The sequence below is a fragment of the Thamnophis sirtalis genome, unplaced genomic scaffold (genome assembly GCF_051295495.1).
Source record: "Thamnophis sirtalis isolate CommonGarterSnake01/CBP01778 unplaced genomic scaffold, rThaSir2_p1.2 scaffold_1, whole genome shotgun sequence".
Lineage (NCBI taxonomy): Eukaryota > Metazoa > Chordata > Lepidosauria > Squamata > Natricidae > Thamnophis > Thamnophis sirtalis.
In genome coordinates, this window is record NW_028261381.1 from 128,228,760 (window position 1) to 128,242,676 (window position 13,917).

Here is a 13,917-nt window from a genome sequence, read left to right on the forward strand (position 1 = left end):
TTAGAAAAAAGCATTTATTTTTCTTTCAAATTTAAGAAAACATTTAAAATACTGAAAGCTCCCAATGCATTTTTCCCAATACAATTTGGCGCACAGCCTGCACATACCGTAATAAATTTTCTATATATCGAGAATGGGAGTTATTTACAGACCAACCATTACTCTGAATCACATATTCATTTAACAATCTGTTAATGTGGGTTTTTTTAAAAAAAAATGAGCAGCAACTGTCAGGTCCACTTCGAGTTCCCAACAACGTGGCTTCCAATTTTTTTTTTTTAAGCATGTGTCATTTTCTGTTAGTTTTGGCAGTCCTTATCTGCAACTCTAGTTGTCACCAGAGACAGCAAAAAACATCCCAAAGTAGTGAATCAGTGTTTAAAAAGCTTCTTGAAGAACCTGATAATAAAATGCAATGTTCTTGGAACAGAGAATAAAATTAATTTTTAATCTAAAGAGTTTTCAAGAAGCTTTGTTGAGATGCAAACAAATTAAATTGCTAGGAAAATCTTTATGGAAAAATAACTGTGTAGTCAGGGGATGCCAGCTGAATTAATTCCATTACCAAACAGACAAGAGGGACACGCCAATCAACAAGCATTTACCTGTGGAAACAGGTTCATTGGAAGCAATAGCTCACCAGCTCTCAAAAAGTTAAAAATCATTCTACCACTGTCACTCTGGTTTGAGTGCAATAGTAAACAGTATGAAGATCCCTTGCTGCCTGCAGCACAAAGCAAGTGTGTGTATGTGTGTGTAGCCCACATTATATGAAGATTCCATTCAGATTTGTGTGATGCTCCACAACATGCCCTGCTAACATGTGAGTGAGTGAGCACACTTTCAGACCAGAGGAAGACCAAACAGACAAGGCTGCCAATTGGGTGGCAGGGTGCCCTTTAAGATGATACAGTAGCCAGACTATAGGCGGACATAAAGTGGCAGTGAAGCTCAGACTAGGATTGCAGAATTCTAGCGTAAACCAAATCGTTATTTCCTCATGTAAAAAGGGAGAAAAGAACAAGGACATCTCAAAAATAGGGAAGGGGGAAGGGTGGGGAAGATCCTTTTTTTCTTTTCGCTCGCTGATGCAAACTTCAGTGGCATGATTTTCCCATTCAGGCCAACTCTAAGAGAGTCTTGAAGATCTGGCACATGATTAGAAGTCAGAAATCTCCAGCCCAAAACTGGCCAGCAGACAAAGATGATCCGATGAACAGAAAGGATTTGGCAAGCCATTTGCTGACCAAAGGATGTCTTCAGAGAGAAGGGAGAGACGGCCAAGCAGCTTTAGGGATCCATCTTGGTACATCCTGCGATCTAAAATACAAAACAGAATGGGAAATATAAACACGGCCCCACAAAGTAAATCTGTAACAAGGCATTCAGAAGATAAATGAAAGGAAAGGCTGGAATTAGCATTTGACATGGAACAAATATCCACTTCTGTGGGAAGATCAATTTCTGTACACAGTTCTGGACAATTTCCCTTTCCTCGTGAAGTTCTCTCACTTCATCTCACAGCATTTGCACCAGCAAATTCTTCAACTCTTATGGATTTGGGAAAAGAACACAAGAGAGGAGGAGAAAGGTCCATTGCATAAATAGAGGTTCGTATAATTTTGAACACCCCCCCAAATGTCTGACAATCATTACCAAAAAGCCATAAGAAGCAAAAAAGATACACAATCCGGGCCATTGTTTTAAAGCTGAAATTACAGAACACGTACCTAAACTGATGCATTCAATGGCCCACTGAATTAACAAAAATTATCAGAAAATACATATGTTTGCGGAAAGAAAGATGCCCACTCACATTCTTCCTGATCATTCTTGATTGGCATTGCTGAATAAAAGATATAATCCACAGTGGCGCCCACTCCCATTGGCATGGTTGTGATCTCTTGGCAACCTCTCTCGGGCAGGAAATGGTTGTAAGCTGAGGTCAGGTTGAGGTTATGGTAAATGCTGCCTGGATACCTGTACCCAGGAAAAAAATTCCACCCCCAAAATAGAAGAGGGGGCAGATGACATTTAACAACAGGGCAAGCAAAGATGACATTTAACAACAGGGCAAGCTAAGAAAGCTAAGCTAGCATTCACTATTACCATGCTTCAGAAATTTACTCAAATAAAAGTTGTATGTGAAGAACTGATCTGGGACACAGCTTATGAAAAAAAGGTCCATCTTTTTTCTCTCTTTTTGTACTCCCAACAAAAGCAATTATTTGAAGCTTTGCGAGAAGAAAATGCCAGTGATATTCAGGCAACATCCACATTTCCAGTCGCTTTTTTAAACTGTTGTTGAATGCTCATGTTGCTTTCAGGCTAATTACAGTCTAAGAAACCGTGCAAAAGACAAGTATATATTGCAGCATTTCCATCCACAAATGCGAAGTTGCAGACTGTTCCAGTGGAGCATTCTGGGAAGGGGCTCTAATACGGCATTATCAACCAAAGCAACTCTATGAACTTTGTGCCCCAGGATTATATTGTGATGGAAAATGCTCTGAAGGTGAAGGGCACATTTCGTTAGGCTTAGCCATAATGCCAAATGTTGCTAACTGTTCAAAAATAACAAATGTCAAAAGGGAACCTGAGAATATTTATAACAATCCTCAAACTAAACAATTATCTGGAACCTTATTAATATCACGTTCAAAAGCAACATGAAGCAGTACCTTGTTCTAAAAAATCTTTTTCCAGATAGTTCTCGACGTACAACATTTCGTTTAGTGACCAAAGTTATAACAGCACTGAAAAAAATATCTCACTTAGCAACATAAATTCTGGGCTCAATTGTGGTCGTAAGTCGAGGACTACCTGTAGTTTCAATATACAGGCTCTGCTCTGAATCACGTGATCAAGAGATACTTCACTTTCTTAGCCTTTCTTTAGTTATATAATTATATATGAGCCATGGTGACGCAGTGGTTAGAGTGCAGTACTGCAGGCTATTACTGTTGGACTGCCAGCTGACTGCAATTTGGCAGTTCAAATCTCACCAAGCTCAAGGTTGACTCAGCCTTCCATCCTTCAGAAGTGGGCAAAATGGGGACCCAGATTGTTGGGGGCAATATGCTGACTCTGTAAACTGCTTAGAGGGGGTTGTAAAGCACTGTAAAACTGTATATAAGTGCTATTGCTACAGACTGTTGACAAAACATCTGCCTTAACCTCACTCTTTCATCCATGCATTCTTTCATTTTTTTAAATTGCAGCCTTCCCCAATCCGATAGCACCAGGTGTGTTGGAACTCTCAAAATCTCAACCCAGCATACAGATTACCTTGAACAAACCAGTTCTGGATCAGAGTTGTTCTCTACAATGAGGTCTTTAGGCCAATAGGCAGGACGGTCTGCAATGCAGCAAAACAAAAGCAAATCACTTGATCAAACACACCAGCCAGTTTGAAATATTTGACTCCAACAAACATAACAAAATCAGCTGCCCCCAACATCCTATAGCAAAGTACACCAAAGGCCGAAACTCAAGAGCTTAGTTTCAATATTCTATGCCAACTACCATCTTTTTGCACAGCAGTCTGGAAAAACTTCCACAACTTTCTGAATAAATCCAAGCACCAACATGTATCAAGTTAAAAATAGGTTTGCCTACTTTGATTCTGCCGTGACTGCATTCTAACATTTGTGCAGGCATGAAACAGTAGACAAAAATTAAAGACCAAGAGAGAAATAACACCAGCATTTTTACAGTAATAAGATATGATTCAGAACTGAAATAAAACATTGGGAGCTAACAGTGATGGCTTCAGGAATTCTTCCCAACCATTAGATATGGCCACAGAAGGTGCCAGCATTTTCTTCTGTGTAGTGAAGTAGCACATTGCATCTGTGAGAGGTGCATGTGTGCACACTTACACTTTGCCCCCAGGCATTAATCAAGTTGCATGCATACATGTTGCCTGCATGTATGTGTCTGTAAAGATTTAATCAGGGCAAGGTCCCTATTCATCCCTATTTATTACCGCAATGAATTATTCAAAAAGAACCCACAGTCTGCAGAACTCATGGATGCTCTTCTGATTATTATGAAAATCAAACAAGACTATGCAGAGCATTTTTCCCTACTGGTGGGCTGGGTGTCTCCCAATATGGATTCTCATATTATTCACACCACCAAGCAGAGGCAATAATGCAATGCCCAGGAATTATGGAGTATAAAATCCAATACTTCCACCAGTACTTTGGGAAAGGTTACTTTAACCCCACTTACAAAGCATTCTGCAGCATCTTGTTAAACATTAAAAAGAGGTAAAGGTAGGGAAGGATCTTGGGATACCTGGCACAGCATCTGTCACACCTTCCAACAGGATCAAGTCTGCAGGTCGCTCACAGGCAACATCACAGTAACGGAACTGAAGCAGGAAGTCACGACTGTATTTAAGTCTGTCTGCAGATAAAAATGACACACACACATGCCCAAAAAATTAGAATGGCTATGTGTGTTCAAACTTGTCATTTGTAATCTAATTACCAGCTTGTAGTTGTTAAAATAAAACTTCAATGCCCCCACATGCATCCATCCAGATACAATTTCAAATAGTAAGAACTCATAAAACAAACAAAAAACTGAGCCCTTTCTTCAACCCTGCAAAGTCATTAATTGTTCATTCCCACATCACCAATGAGCCTGTTTACTCAGTGAATTTACAACTGTCATTGAATAGTCTGTGGTGGGCACAGGTAAATAATGCTTTAAACAAAATGAGGAAGCCCAGAGACTGAAGACCCACCCACACTGAAAAGACATCCCTTTCTGAACATACAATACTGAAAAGCACAAGACCTACGGTTTCAATTCTACCATGACATTCACCTGACTTCTTGCTTTGACAAAGAGTGATATACTGGCAGTCATCTGTTATACCCAGGCAGCCAGGCCACAGAGGAAACAGCAATTTCCGCTGGTGTGGGTTCTGGCAGAATTCCTCCTGTCCAGACACCTGTGCAGGCCAAAAAAAGAGAAGAAGAATAGAACACAAATATCCACCAAATATTTTGAGGAAAATAATCCAAAATTCCAAAAATCTAGAATAACCACGTGAAAATCAGAAAGCAAGAACCCATAATCTAAAACAATGTTTGTCAACCATAAAACTGTGTGGATTTTAACTCCCAGGCTGAGTGGGAATTCTGGGGGTTATATCTACCTACCTACCTACCTACCTACCTACCTACCTACCTACCTACCTATCTAAAGAAAGAAAGAAAGAAAGAAAGAAAGAAAGAAAGAAAGAAAGAAAGAAAGAAAAAAGAAAGAAAGGAAAGAAGAAAGAAAGAAGAAAGAAAGAAAGAAAGAAAGAAAGAAAGACTGATAGATGATAGATTCTAGTTTAATTCCTTATTATTTTGTAAAAGGCAACCTTCCAACCATGAGGAACACGTGTCAAATCACAGCCATAAATTCACTCAAGCAACAGATTTTTTCTCTGTTAACCTGCAGAGGAATTATACTTCTATCATACATCCCAGCAGTAGTTTGGTAGGCATAAGAGGACTGAGAAAAGTAGGAGGGAGGCTGCGTAGGACTTAAAAAGTTCATTTCTGCCACAGTAGCATCCCAATATTGTAATATCTGGCTATTAATTGAAAACAGCACTTTCTGCCACAAGACAATTACAGATGGCCTCTACAGTAATCCGGTCAGTTTAAATAAACAAACCAAGCCTGAAAAAGTGCTGAAAAGAGAAAATCAAGCAAGATTCTCAGGAGGTTCTGGAAACCATTTCAGAGCTAAACTAAGACTCTCTGGTCTCTTTCTTTTGCTTACCTTCCAGGCTGGCATTCCATGATAGTACAACTGGCCATTCCGGATGAACTTATATAGAGGGGAGTCAGGCACAGAGTTCAGATCCCCACATAAGATGATGTGGCAGTAACTGCCATCAGCCAGTTTTGCGGTTTTGTCAATCTCTGCCAAGAGCAGAGCCATCTGCGCCAGTTTGATGTCTCCCCGACGGGGACTGTACAATACATGAGTGTTTGCCACACACAAAGGGCTGATTGCCTTGTCTCCCAGGTTTTCTGTTAATAAGGGCTGTAGTAGTAGCACCAGGCCCACATTGTCCCTGCTGAGGATATCCAAACCAGGCCGGAAGTATTCAACGGGGTTAGCACTGATCAGTTGGAACTTATTCTGCTTGTAACAGATTGCACAACCATCTGTCTTTCTTCCTGTCCGCCGCTTGTAGATACAGGTAAAGCCTGGCCAAATGACAAAAGCTTCTTGTTACATATGCCTCTTATGTCTAGTTTGATTTTTGAGAGGAAGAAGCAACTGCTCATCTTGGCTCAACTCTATTCAAAAAGTAATGCAAGGAGAAGCCAAACAAGCTCAGTACACCCTCCCATCCAAAGCCTCAAATGCATTGGAGCTTCAAAGGCCGCCATGAAACTCCAAGCTCCCCCAAACCATGTTCTGCTAGCAAAGTAAAGCCAATCATCCCAAAACAACGATGGCTGTTAAATTCTGAGTAAGAGGCATTTTTACGGATCCTGGGTAGAGCATCAAGAAGCATATTCTTGACCTCACTATCAGAAGGAAGTTTTACCCATCATCATCAGTGTTGGCTCCAACTGCTCCCAATAATGATTCTCTTGAACTTCTTGGAGACAGAGAATCTAGAAGAAAATAACCTTAATAAATTATGTCATCGCTTTCTAAGGCAGAAAAAATAAATTATTTTACACTACGTACATTTCACTTCTCCCAATTTTATTATCCTCACTAACTACATTTGTCATAGAAGGAAAAATACAGATAGTCCTTGTTAACTATGAGAATTGGGACTGGAATTGATGGAAAGCGTTGAGGTTGAAAAGCAAGATGCCACTTGACTGAACCACTTGGTAGTGGAAATCCTTCTGGTTGCTGTTGTTGAGCGAATCCCACACTGAGTTTAAGAAAGGATGTCATGGGGGTCATAATTTGCAACTTATTACTAGCTTCCCCACTGACTTTGTACATCAGAAGCCAGTAAGGAGGTCACAAATGGCAATCACACAATAGTGGGGAACATCAAGGGCCAGTCGTAAGTACCAACCTGTTCAGCACTGTCACGAATTGGAATGGTAGTTAAACAAAGGGTTGTTAAGGTAGGATCACCTGCCTAGCAGATTTTGAAAATGTACACAATTGTATATTCAAGTGAAAAATAGAGAAAGAAAAAAGTGTTATAAAGAAGCATGAGATTCAATAGATATGGTCACTGTTATGAATATGTAAGGGTGCGTGGGAATGGGAGGCATGGTGAAGAGGTGCTGGCTAAGGAACTGTCAGATAAGACACAGCCCAGTCCAGAGGTGCATAGTGGATGGAGCAAGAGGCTTAGAAGGGAAGCTCCCTAAGATATCAGGCTGTAAAGATCACATTGGGAGAAATTTCAGACTTGTATGATTCTGTTATTGTAGCTTTACAATATAGTAGAATTAGTTTATCTAATTGTGTTTTCCATCTACCTGGTAATGCTGACAGCATGGTATTAGTTCAAAGGCTAAATAGTTCTCTCCCCATCAAAAGGGGACTCCTAATTATTCAGAAAAGATAGGCTTAAAGACAGGTGAAACACAACTGTGAGTGAGGAATAATCTGAAACTTCATTATAACGCAAGGTATAATGGGCCTTGCATTTCCTCTGCTTCCTCTTAGTACCAATGTAAATAAATGCAGGTAGTCCTCACATGCCAACCTCATTCTGTGACCGTTCAAAGTGGAGGCAGCGCTGAATAGGTGATCTTCCAAGTTCCAGCCATTGTAATGTCTCCGTGGTCAAGTCATCATAATTTGGGCATTTGGCAAACAGCTTGCACTTATGATAGTTGCAGGGTCCTGCGATCATGTGATTGCCATTTGTGACCATCTCTGCCAGCTTCCCACATGTAAAGTCAATGGGGAAGCCTGCAAGGAAGGTTGCAAGTCACTCTGGTAAGTTCTATCAGCATTCCTATGCTTGCACCCTGCTGCATACTCCATGCCCTGGCCTTCCTCCATTTTGTATTCTGCTGCACCATCCCAGCCTTCCTACAGTTGCATGCCATCCATCCCTTGGCCATCTTGTCTCACACTGGGCCACACTGTCCCATCACCTTTGGCCTTCTTGCACGTGTACGCAGGCTGCACCGCGTGCCCCATGGCCTAGTGATCTCCCTGTGGCACCCATGCACTCCTTACTTGGGACTCTTGTGTCTCCTGCTTAATGACCTGTGTACCTTGGGATTGCAACAATAACTGGCTCTGCTGGGATTGTTATTGCCAAGTAATGCAATCATGTGACCTCATGCTTTATGACTGCATCACTTAGTGACAGCATCCTGATTCCAATTGTTGTTAATAACCTGAGGACTACCTGTATACTCAAATACAGCAAAGTCGCCAAGTTATACTCACATCAGGATCCCAGTGCTGGATCTCCTGTAAGAGATTTGCAAGACGATAGCTCCAGCTTAGGGTATCTGGATGGCAATGCATGTAAAGATGCGGGCACTGCTCAATCAGGTCCTGGGCCAGAATGTTGTAAGACATTACTCTGAATTCAAACAGAGACCCACTCTCTGGGTTCAGCTCTGGGTTGCTGGCAGAGATATCTTCCCAGTCTCTCCACAAAATCTCTGTACAAAAGCAAAAAGTGCAAGACATAATTTGGCTCTATGCTGGAAGCGTCTGTTTGTGGTTGAAACCCTGTTGTCCTTCAAAGCCAAAAGCAATTTGAGGAAGGATTAACTTTAACTAGAATCTGAGCCTGTGCTGTAAGATAAATTACTAAGTCATAAAGGCTAGTTTAATACAAATGCATCCTTTGACTTCTCATCCTGAGGAACTCATGGGCCTCCGACTTGTTTTGAGTTGGAATATCACCTGAAAGCATGATAAAGACTACAATTCTGTTAGCCATCCAGAGTTGTTGTCAGATGGGGAATGGGCATAAAATCGATAAAATACATTCATAAATAAATAAAATTACAGCTAGGATTTTCATTGAATGTATTTATGGCTATATTTTTTGTTTGTTCCAGTCATAAGTAACCTGTATACTGCATTTGTAAGATAAATTTGGAAAGCTACACATGATGTCCTATCTCATGTACCGTGAACGAAAACTGGAGGGGAGAGGTATGAACTTTCATTTTTCAAGACAACAGTGCCAATCTCTTATAATTATTTTATTTAAAACACTGCTTTTTTAAGTTAAATGTAGTATAATGTTTTAATGTAACATCACCTAATTTGACCTACAAAGCAAAACGAGACATAACATTAAGGCTACCTCTGTATTTAACCTAAATAATTTTTGCTGTATAACTGAGTAATTCTGTTTCTTCCAGAGGGTAAGAGAGTTTCCCTTTGCTAGCACAACAGCACTCTGCAAACAAATATGTTATAATTCAAAACCACATTATTAGTGTGACAGACTACCAGCTTTTATTCAAAAATTAAAAATATTCAGAAGCGAGCATTTGGGCAATATAGTCTGAAATACCAAAGTAGCCCCTTGATATCTCTCTGAAATGGATTCTGGAAATTTATTCTACAAGAGTGACTGTACTCCTCAAAAATGTTGTTTTTGCCATTCCAGTCTGAAGGGAAGTAAGTGAAAAGTTCCTGCCTATACATTGTAATTGGGTATTCTTCTTGAACATAAGTAATGCAGTAGACTAAATTAGTATGCATTATTTGTATATTTGTACTAGATATTTTACATATTTTGTCCTTATTACAACAGTGTGCAATATCTGTAACCATCAAAGGAATTTAGAACATTCAGCAGATACCCTGAAGGATTTCAAAGAAAGGTAAGACTGAGAGGCGTTTCAACAATATCAAACTTAATATTTACACAAAAGCATCAAGTCACATTGTAATATTAACTCCGCTCTTATTCAATAAGGTCAAAGTCACACAATGAAATGCCTTAGTACTCACCATGATAAGGTATCTCCAGGGGGAGTGGCTGAAATTGACCTGCATCTGCAAAAGGCCACATGACTGCCTCGGCGGATATCACATCATTCTCCTGGGCAGGACTCCAGGCTAACACAGCAGGATCTTCAATCCACACTTCTGTGGACGACACAGAAGCATCCACATCTAGAGGATCACCCTCTGTCCGTATTGCTGCCCATGGAGCAGTGACTTCCACATCCTCTTTTCCCTCTGTTGGTGAGCTTGCCAGAGTAGGTTCTACAAATTCCTGTAGCTCAGAAGATCCCTCAGTGGGGACCCCTTGCAGCAGCTCCTGCTGCTGCTGTTCATCTTCTTCCCCTTGGCCATCAGACTGTGGTGAGATAATCAAGTTGCTTAAGCTTGTCATCAGTAGCTTTGGGCCTTCTTGCCACTCCACAGCCGAAATGGCCGATACTTGGTCCAGTTCTGAAGCCCTCTCATTAGTGCAACCTCCCCCAGCCCCCTTCTCCAGCCACTGCTGCAGCAGGGCTTGCTTCTCCTCCAAGTTCGGCTTCCCACCGACTGGAGCAGAAAGGCCGTCTATAGATGTGCTCTTTGGCAGAAGCGCGTTCTTTCGACAGGTAAAGAAAGCATCTGTCAAAAATATAAACATGTTCACTTTAGAAACAACTCGCTTAAGGGTAGTAAAAGTAACTGCAATAATCCTTTTAACAAGTTACAAACACCAATAAATGCTGGCATAGAGCAAATCACTGTTTTCTATATCAGGGATTTCCAACCTCTCTGGGAGAGTGAGAAAGATTCAGATTTTGAGAGTCCATTGCTGGTACATTGACAAAGTGGTTGACTAGTGGTAGGGGCTAAATACCCATTATGGGAAGGCAAGCAAAACCCTGGATTGCACTCGTCATTTTATTTTATACAAGATGATGTTTATTATTAATTCCCCCCCCCAAAAAAAGTATCTGGGTTCTATACGGAGTCCAGAAGCATTTTAGCAAAGACAGATTATGTTTGAGAATAGTAGTATCCTTCTCATCCAGAAAGATTAAAAAATAGAATACACAAAACATGAAGACTGAGTAGGGCAAGAAGTTTGAAAAGCACAAAGAAATGTGTTGGTGAATATGTTGTTGCTTTTGGGATCAAAATAAGGAGCCAGGATCTATAACAACTTTGCACTGCAGTATGTAAGTCTCACATAGGATTTTGAACATTTGGGTTTAGCAACATCAACATCTTATCATTTAGTTGAATTTGAAATCAGCCAGGAACTTTTCTATTCTTGATTCAAATAAAAGCAAATTAATTAACATTAATTTCAAAAATTAGTTGACCAGGTCAATAACCACAACGTACTGTAGTAATAAAGACCCAAAGGACAAAGTAATTAAAATTTTACTTTGTAAATGTGACTAAAAGAAGACAGAATAGTTACACCCAAAAAGCCATGCTATCTAGGATTGAGGGTCTGAAATGTGATATAGTGCAGTCTCAAACCATCCTGATTATTAGAAAGTAAGTTACTTTAAAACAAGTGGCTCCTTTCTACATCTCACAACAGGGCGATGCGGGCACAAGAAATTGTTTTTAGGCTATCCAGAAAATTGAAATGAGACACATGCAGTCCAAGGCATTCTGATAATCAAAATCGCAGATTTTGGTAGGAAAAAAAGCTACTGCTCTTATATTCTCTCCCTTCCCATTGCGCAGCAGGGAAAATAAAACCGATCTACCTCACAAGGCTGCAAGAAAATAATGCAAGTAAAGCGTGGAAAGTTAATCATTAGCCAAAATAAGCTTGTTTCCGTTCCCTCAATGCCCAACTGCCTTTTTCCCCCCCCTCACACGCGCCCATTTCTTCCTCCGACCATTATTAGCCTTTTCTTACAGATTTTAAAACCACAGTATTAATCACAAGCACCCGTTTCAGGGCGGATCTCCGCTTTACAAGCAACGTCACGGCCGCTGTTTTGATTCTCCGAGAGGAGAAACTTCAACAGCACGCCGGAAGGCGGGACGGGGAGGGGGGCGGGAAGGCCCAATGAAAGCCCGGCTCCAAGCGCTGGGCGGAGACCAGCGGCGCAAGCGGGGTACCCTCGGCGGGCGCCCTGCCGCCGTTGGGCCAGTTGCCCGGCTTAGGCCGGAGGAGCCTGGCAGGCGAGCGAGAGGCCTCGCCGGGGCGGCAGCGGCTACCAAGCAGCCCTGCCCTTGCCTGATTGGACACTCTGTCCCGTCATCCCGCCTTGAGAGGGGAGCGGACGGTCCCGAGTTGGGACAAGAGGCGAAGGGTGGACGGGACGGGGGGACGGACAAGACACGAGTCCGAAGAGGGGAGGCGGTTACCTTGGAAAGCCTGCAGGAGCCGCGATAGGGGCAGCAGGACGTAACAGAGGACCGTCCCGATCATCCCGCCAGCCCGCTCCTCCTTCCCCTCCCTTCCCGGCCGCTAGCCAGCCACGCGGAAGGCTTGGCTCCGCCTCGCCCAAACTCTCGCAGGTCGACGGCAGGGCTGCGGCGGCTGGCTCGGAGTTTTCTCTCCCGGAGGCGATTGGGAGGCTGGTCTTGGGACAAGGTCCTTCCCCGCGGAGCCCCAGCCCGCCGCCTCCTTCCCCTTCGGCGCCACACCGACTTGCAAACGAGAAGCAGCACGCGGAAAGCCAAACCCCAAACCGCACCCCTTCCCTTCGCGGTGCTTGGGAGTCCCAGATATGCGGCGCCTGCTGGGTACAGCAGTCCCGCGGCCTGGAGTTGGGGGGGGATGTGTCACTTGGGCAGAAGAGCAAATTTAAAGGGAGCTGCAGGGTTTTACTCTACCTCGCAGGACTGTCCCGCGGGCGGCGGAGCGGGGTAGAGAAACGTCAACTCTGACTGCCGCCCCTCCCCTCCTTGAGTTGATGGGCGGGGGGCGAGATGGGTAGACTTCCCAAGGTTTAATGGAAGAGATTGACAGAAAACCATCTGCTTCACTGTTCTAGGGTGACAGAATCAAGGGATCGATTCAACTTGCTGTTTATACTTTTTTTTTTAAAAAAAGGTGTTTATATCGGCAGCTGGCACACTGTTAATTTGTTACATTATTTCATCATCTCAATACATTGATAATTTGTCAATACCCAAGACGATTTCTTAAACGCTAAACTGCATTGGACCTCCTGAACACCGAATTTCATTGTTTTAAAATAAAGAATCTCAAGAATATCAAGTTTTTCTGCAAAGCATTGTAAAAACAATTTTTCTTCCTTCTTCCCACCACCACCTCACAGCATATATAGATAGATAGATTATATATATAATCTATCTCTATATATATTTATCTATCTATATCTATATCTAAATATTTAAAGTCACAACCCCTGGTATGCCCAAATTATCTATCTCCTCTCTCTCTCTCTCTCTCTCTCTCTCTCTCTCTCTCTCTCTCTCTCTCGCTCTCTCTCTCTCTCTCTCTCTCTCGCTCTCTCTCTCTCTCTCCCCACACACACACACACACACACATATATAATTTTTTCTCCTGCCATCAGTCAGAATAAGTGTACTTTTTTGTTAGCACTAATCCCTTAAACTATCTAGTCTTAAGCTTTTAAAACCTAATGTGTTCATCCAGTTTTCCTTTGGTCTTATTTTTACATAGGAACATTCATAAACACGTCTACACTTGACCTTACAGAGAATGGCTTCCCTAAATTTACCCCTGTGATTGCTTCTTCCAGAATTACTCCTTGAATTGTCTGCATAGTGTAATTGCTGCTCCCTATCACTGGTTCTAGTGGAGTCGATTTACATGCTTTTAATGTAAATCAAAGGTCAAATTAGATGAAAAACTGAAAACTCTTACCTGCTGGTTATATCCAGTATGGCCTTTATTAGTAAATGCCAGAATATCCTCAGCCAGTTTGAATCATAGGCAGCTCATATTCTACTGTTACTCAAAATAACTACCAGGAGTACATAATGTGGCAAACAACTCATCTTAAGATGACCAGGCTTAAG

At 41.9% G+C, this 13,917-nt stretch overlaps 1 protein-coding gene across 5 annotated transcripts; it reads right to left on the bottom strand.

Annotated features, from left to right (window-relative positions):
• On the bottom strand, positions 1-13,778 carry ANGEL1 (angel homolog 1). 5 transcript variants are annotated; one of them, XM_087724606.1, is made up of 10 exons: positions 13,763-13,778; positions 9,943-10,557; positions 8,410-8,630; positions 6,575-6,644; positions 5,794-6,227; positions 4,840-4,966; positions 4,303-4,413; positions 3,289-3,358; positions 1,817-1,980; positions 1-1,320 (listed from the first exon to the last, which is right to left on the bottom strand). In XM_087724606.1, exons 2-10 carry the CDS (start codon positions 10,328-10,330, stop codon positions 1,160-1,162), a joined length of 1,746 nt encoding a protein of 581 aa, XP_087580732.1. In that variant the 5' UTR covers positions 10,331-10,557; positions 13,763-13,778; the 3' UTR covers positions 1-1,159. The 5 variants fall into 5 exon arrangements, 4 of the variants coding, with proteins under 4 accessions (XP_087580732.1, XP_013919864.2, XP_087580722.1 ...); XM_014064389.2 differs by lacking the exon at positions 13,763-13,778 and adding an exon at positions 12,271-12,473; XM_087724596.1 differs by lacking the exon at positions 13,763-13,778 and adding an exon at positions 11,816-11,934.
• Positions 13,779-13,917: the final 139 nt, after the last annotated feature.

Bases quoted from the DNA above. Each gene is read 5' to 3' on its own strand.
- ANGEL1 (XM_014064389.2), bottom strand. From the start codon at position 12,334: ATGATCGGGACGGTCCTCTGTTACGTCCTGCTGCCCCTATCGCGGCTC. The intron at 10,558-12,270 runs GTAACCGCCTCC...TATTTTTGACAG, and splicing joins GCTCCTGCAGGCTTTCCAAG to ATGCTTTCTTTACCTGTCGA. The intron at 4,967-5,793 runs GTAAGCAAAAGA...TGGCCTGCACAG, and splicing joins ATGGAATGCCAGCCTGGAAG to GTGTCTGGACAGGAGGAATT.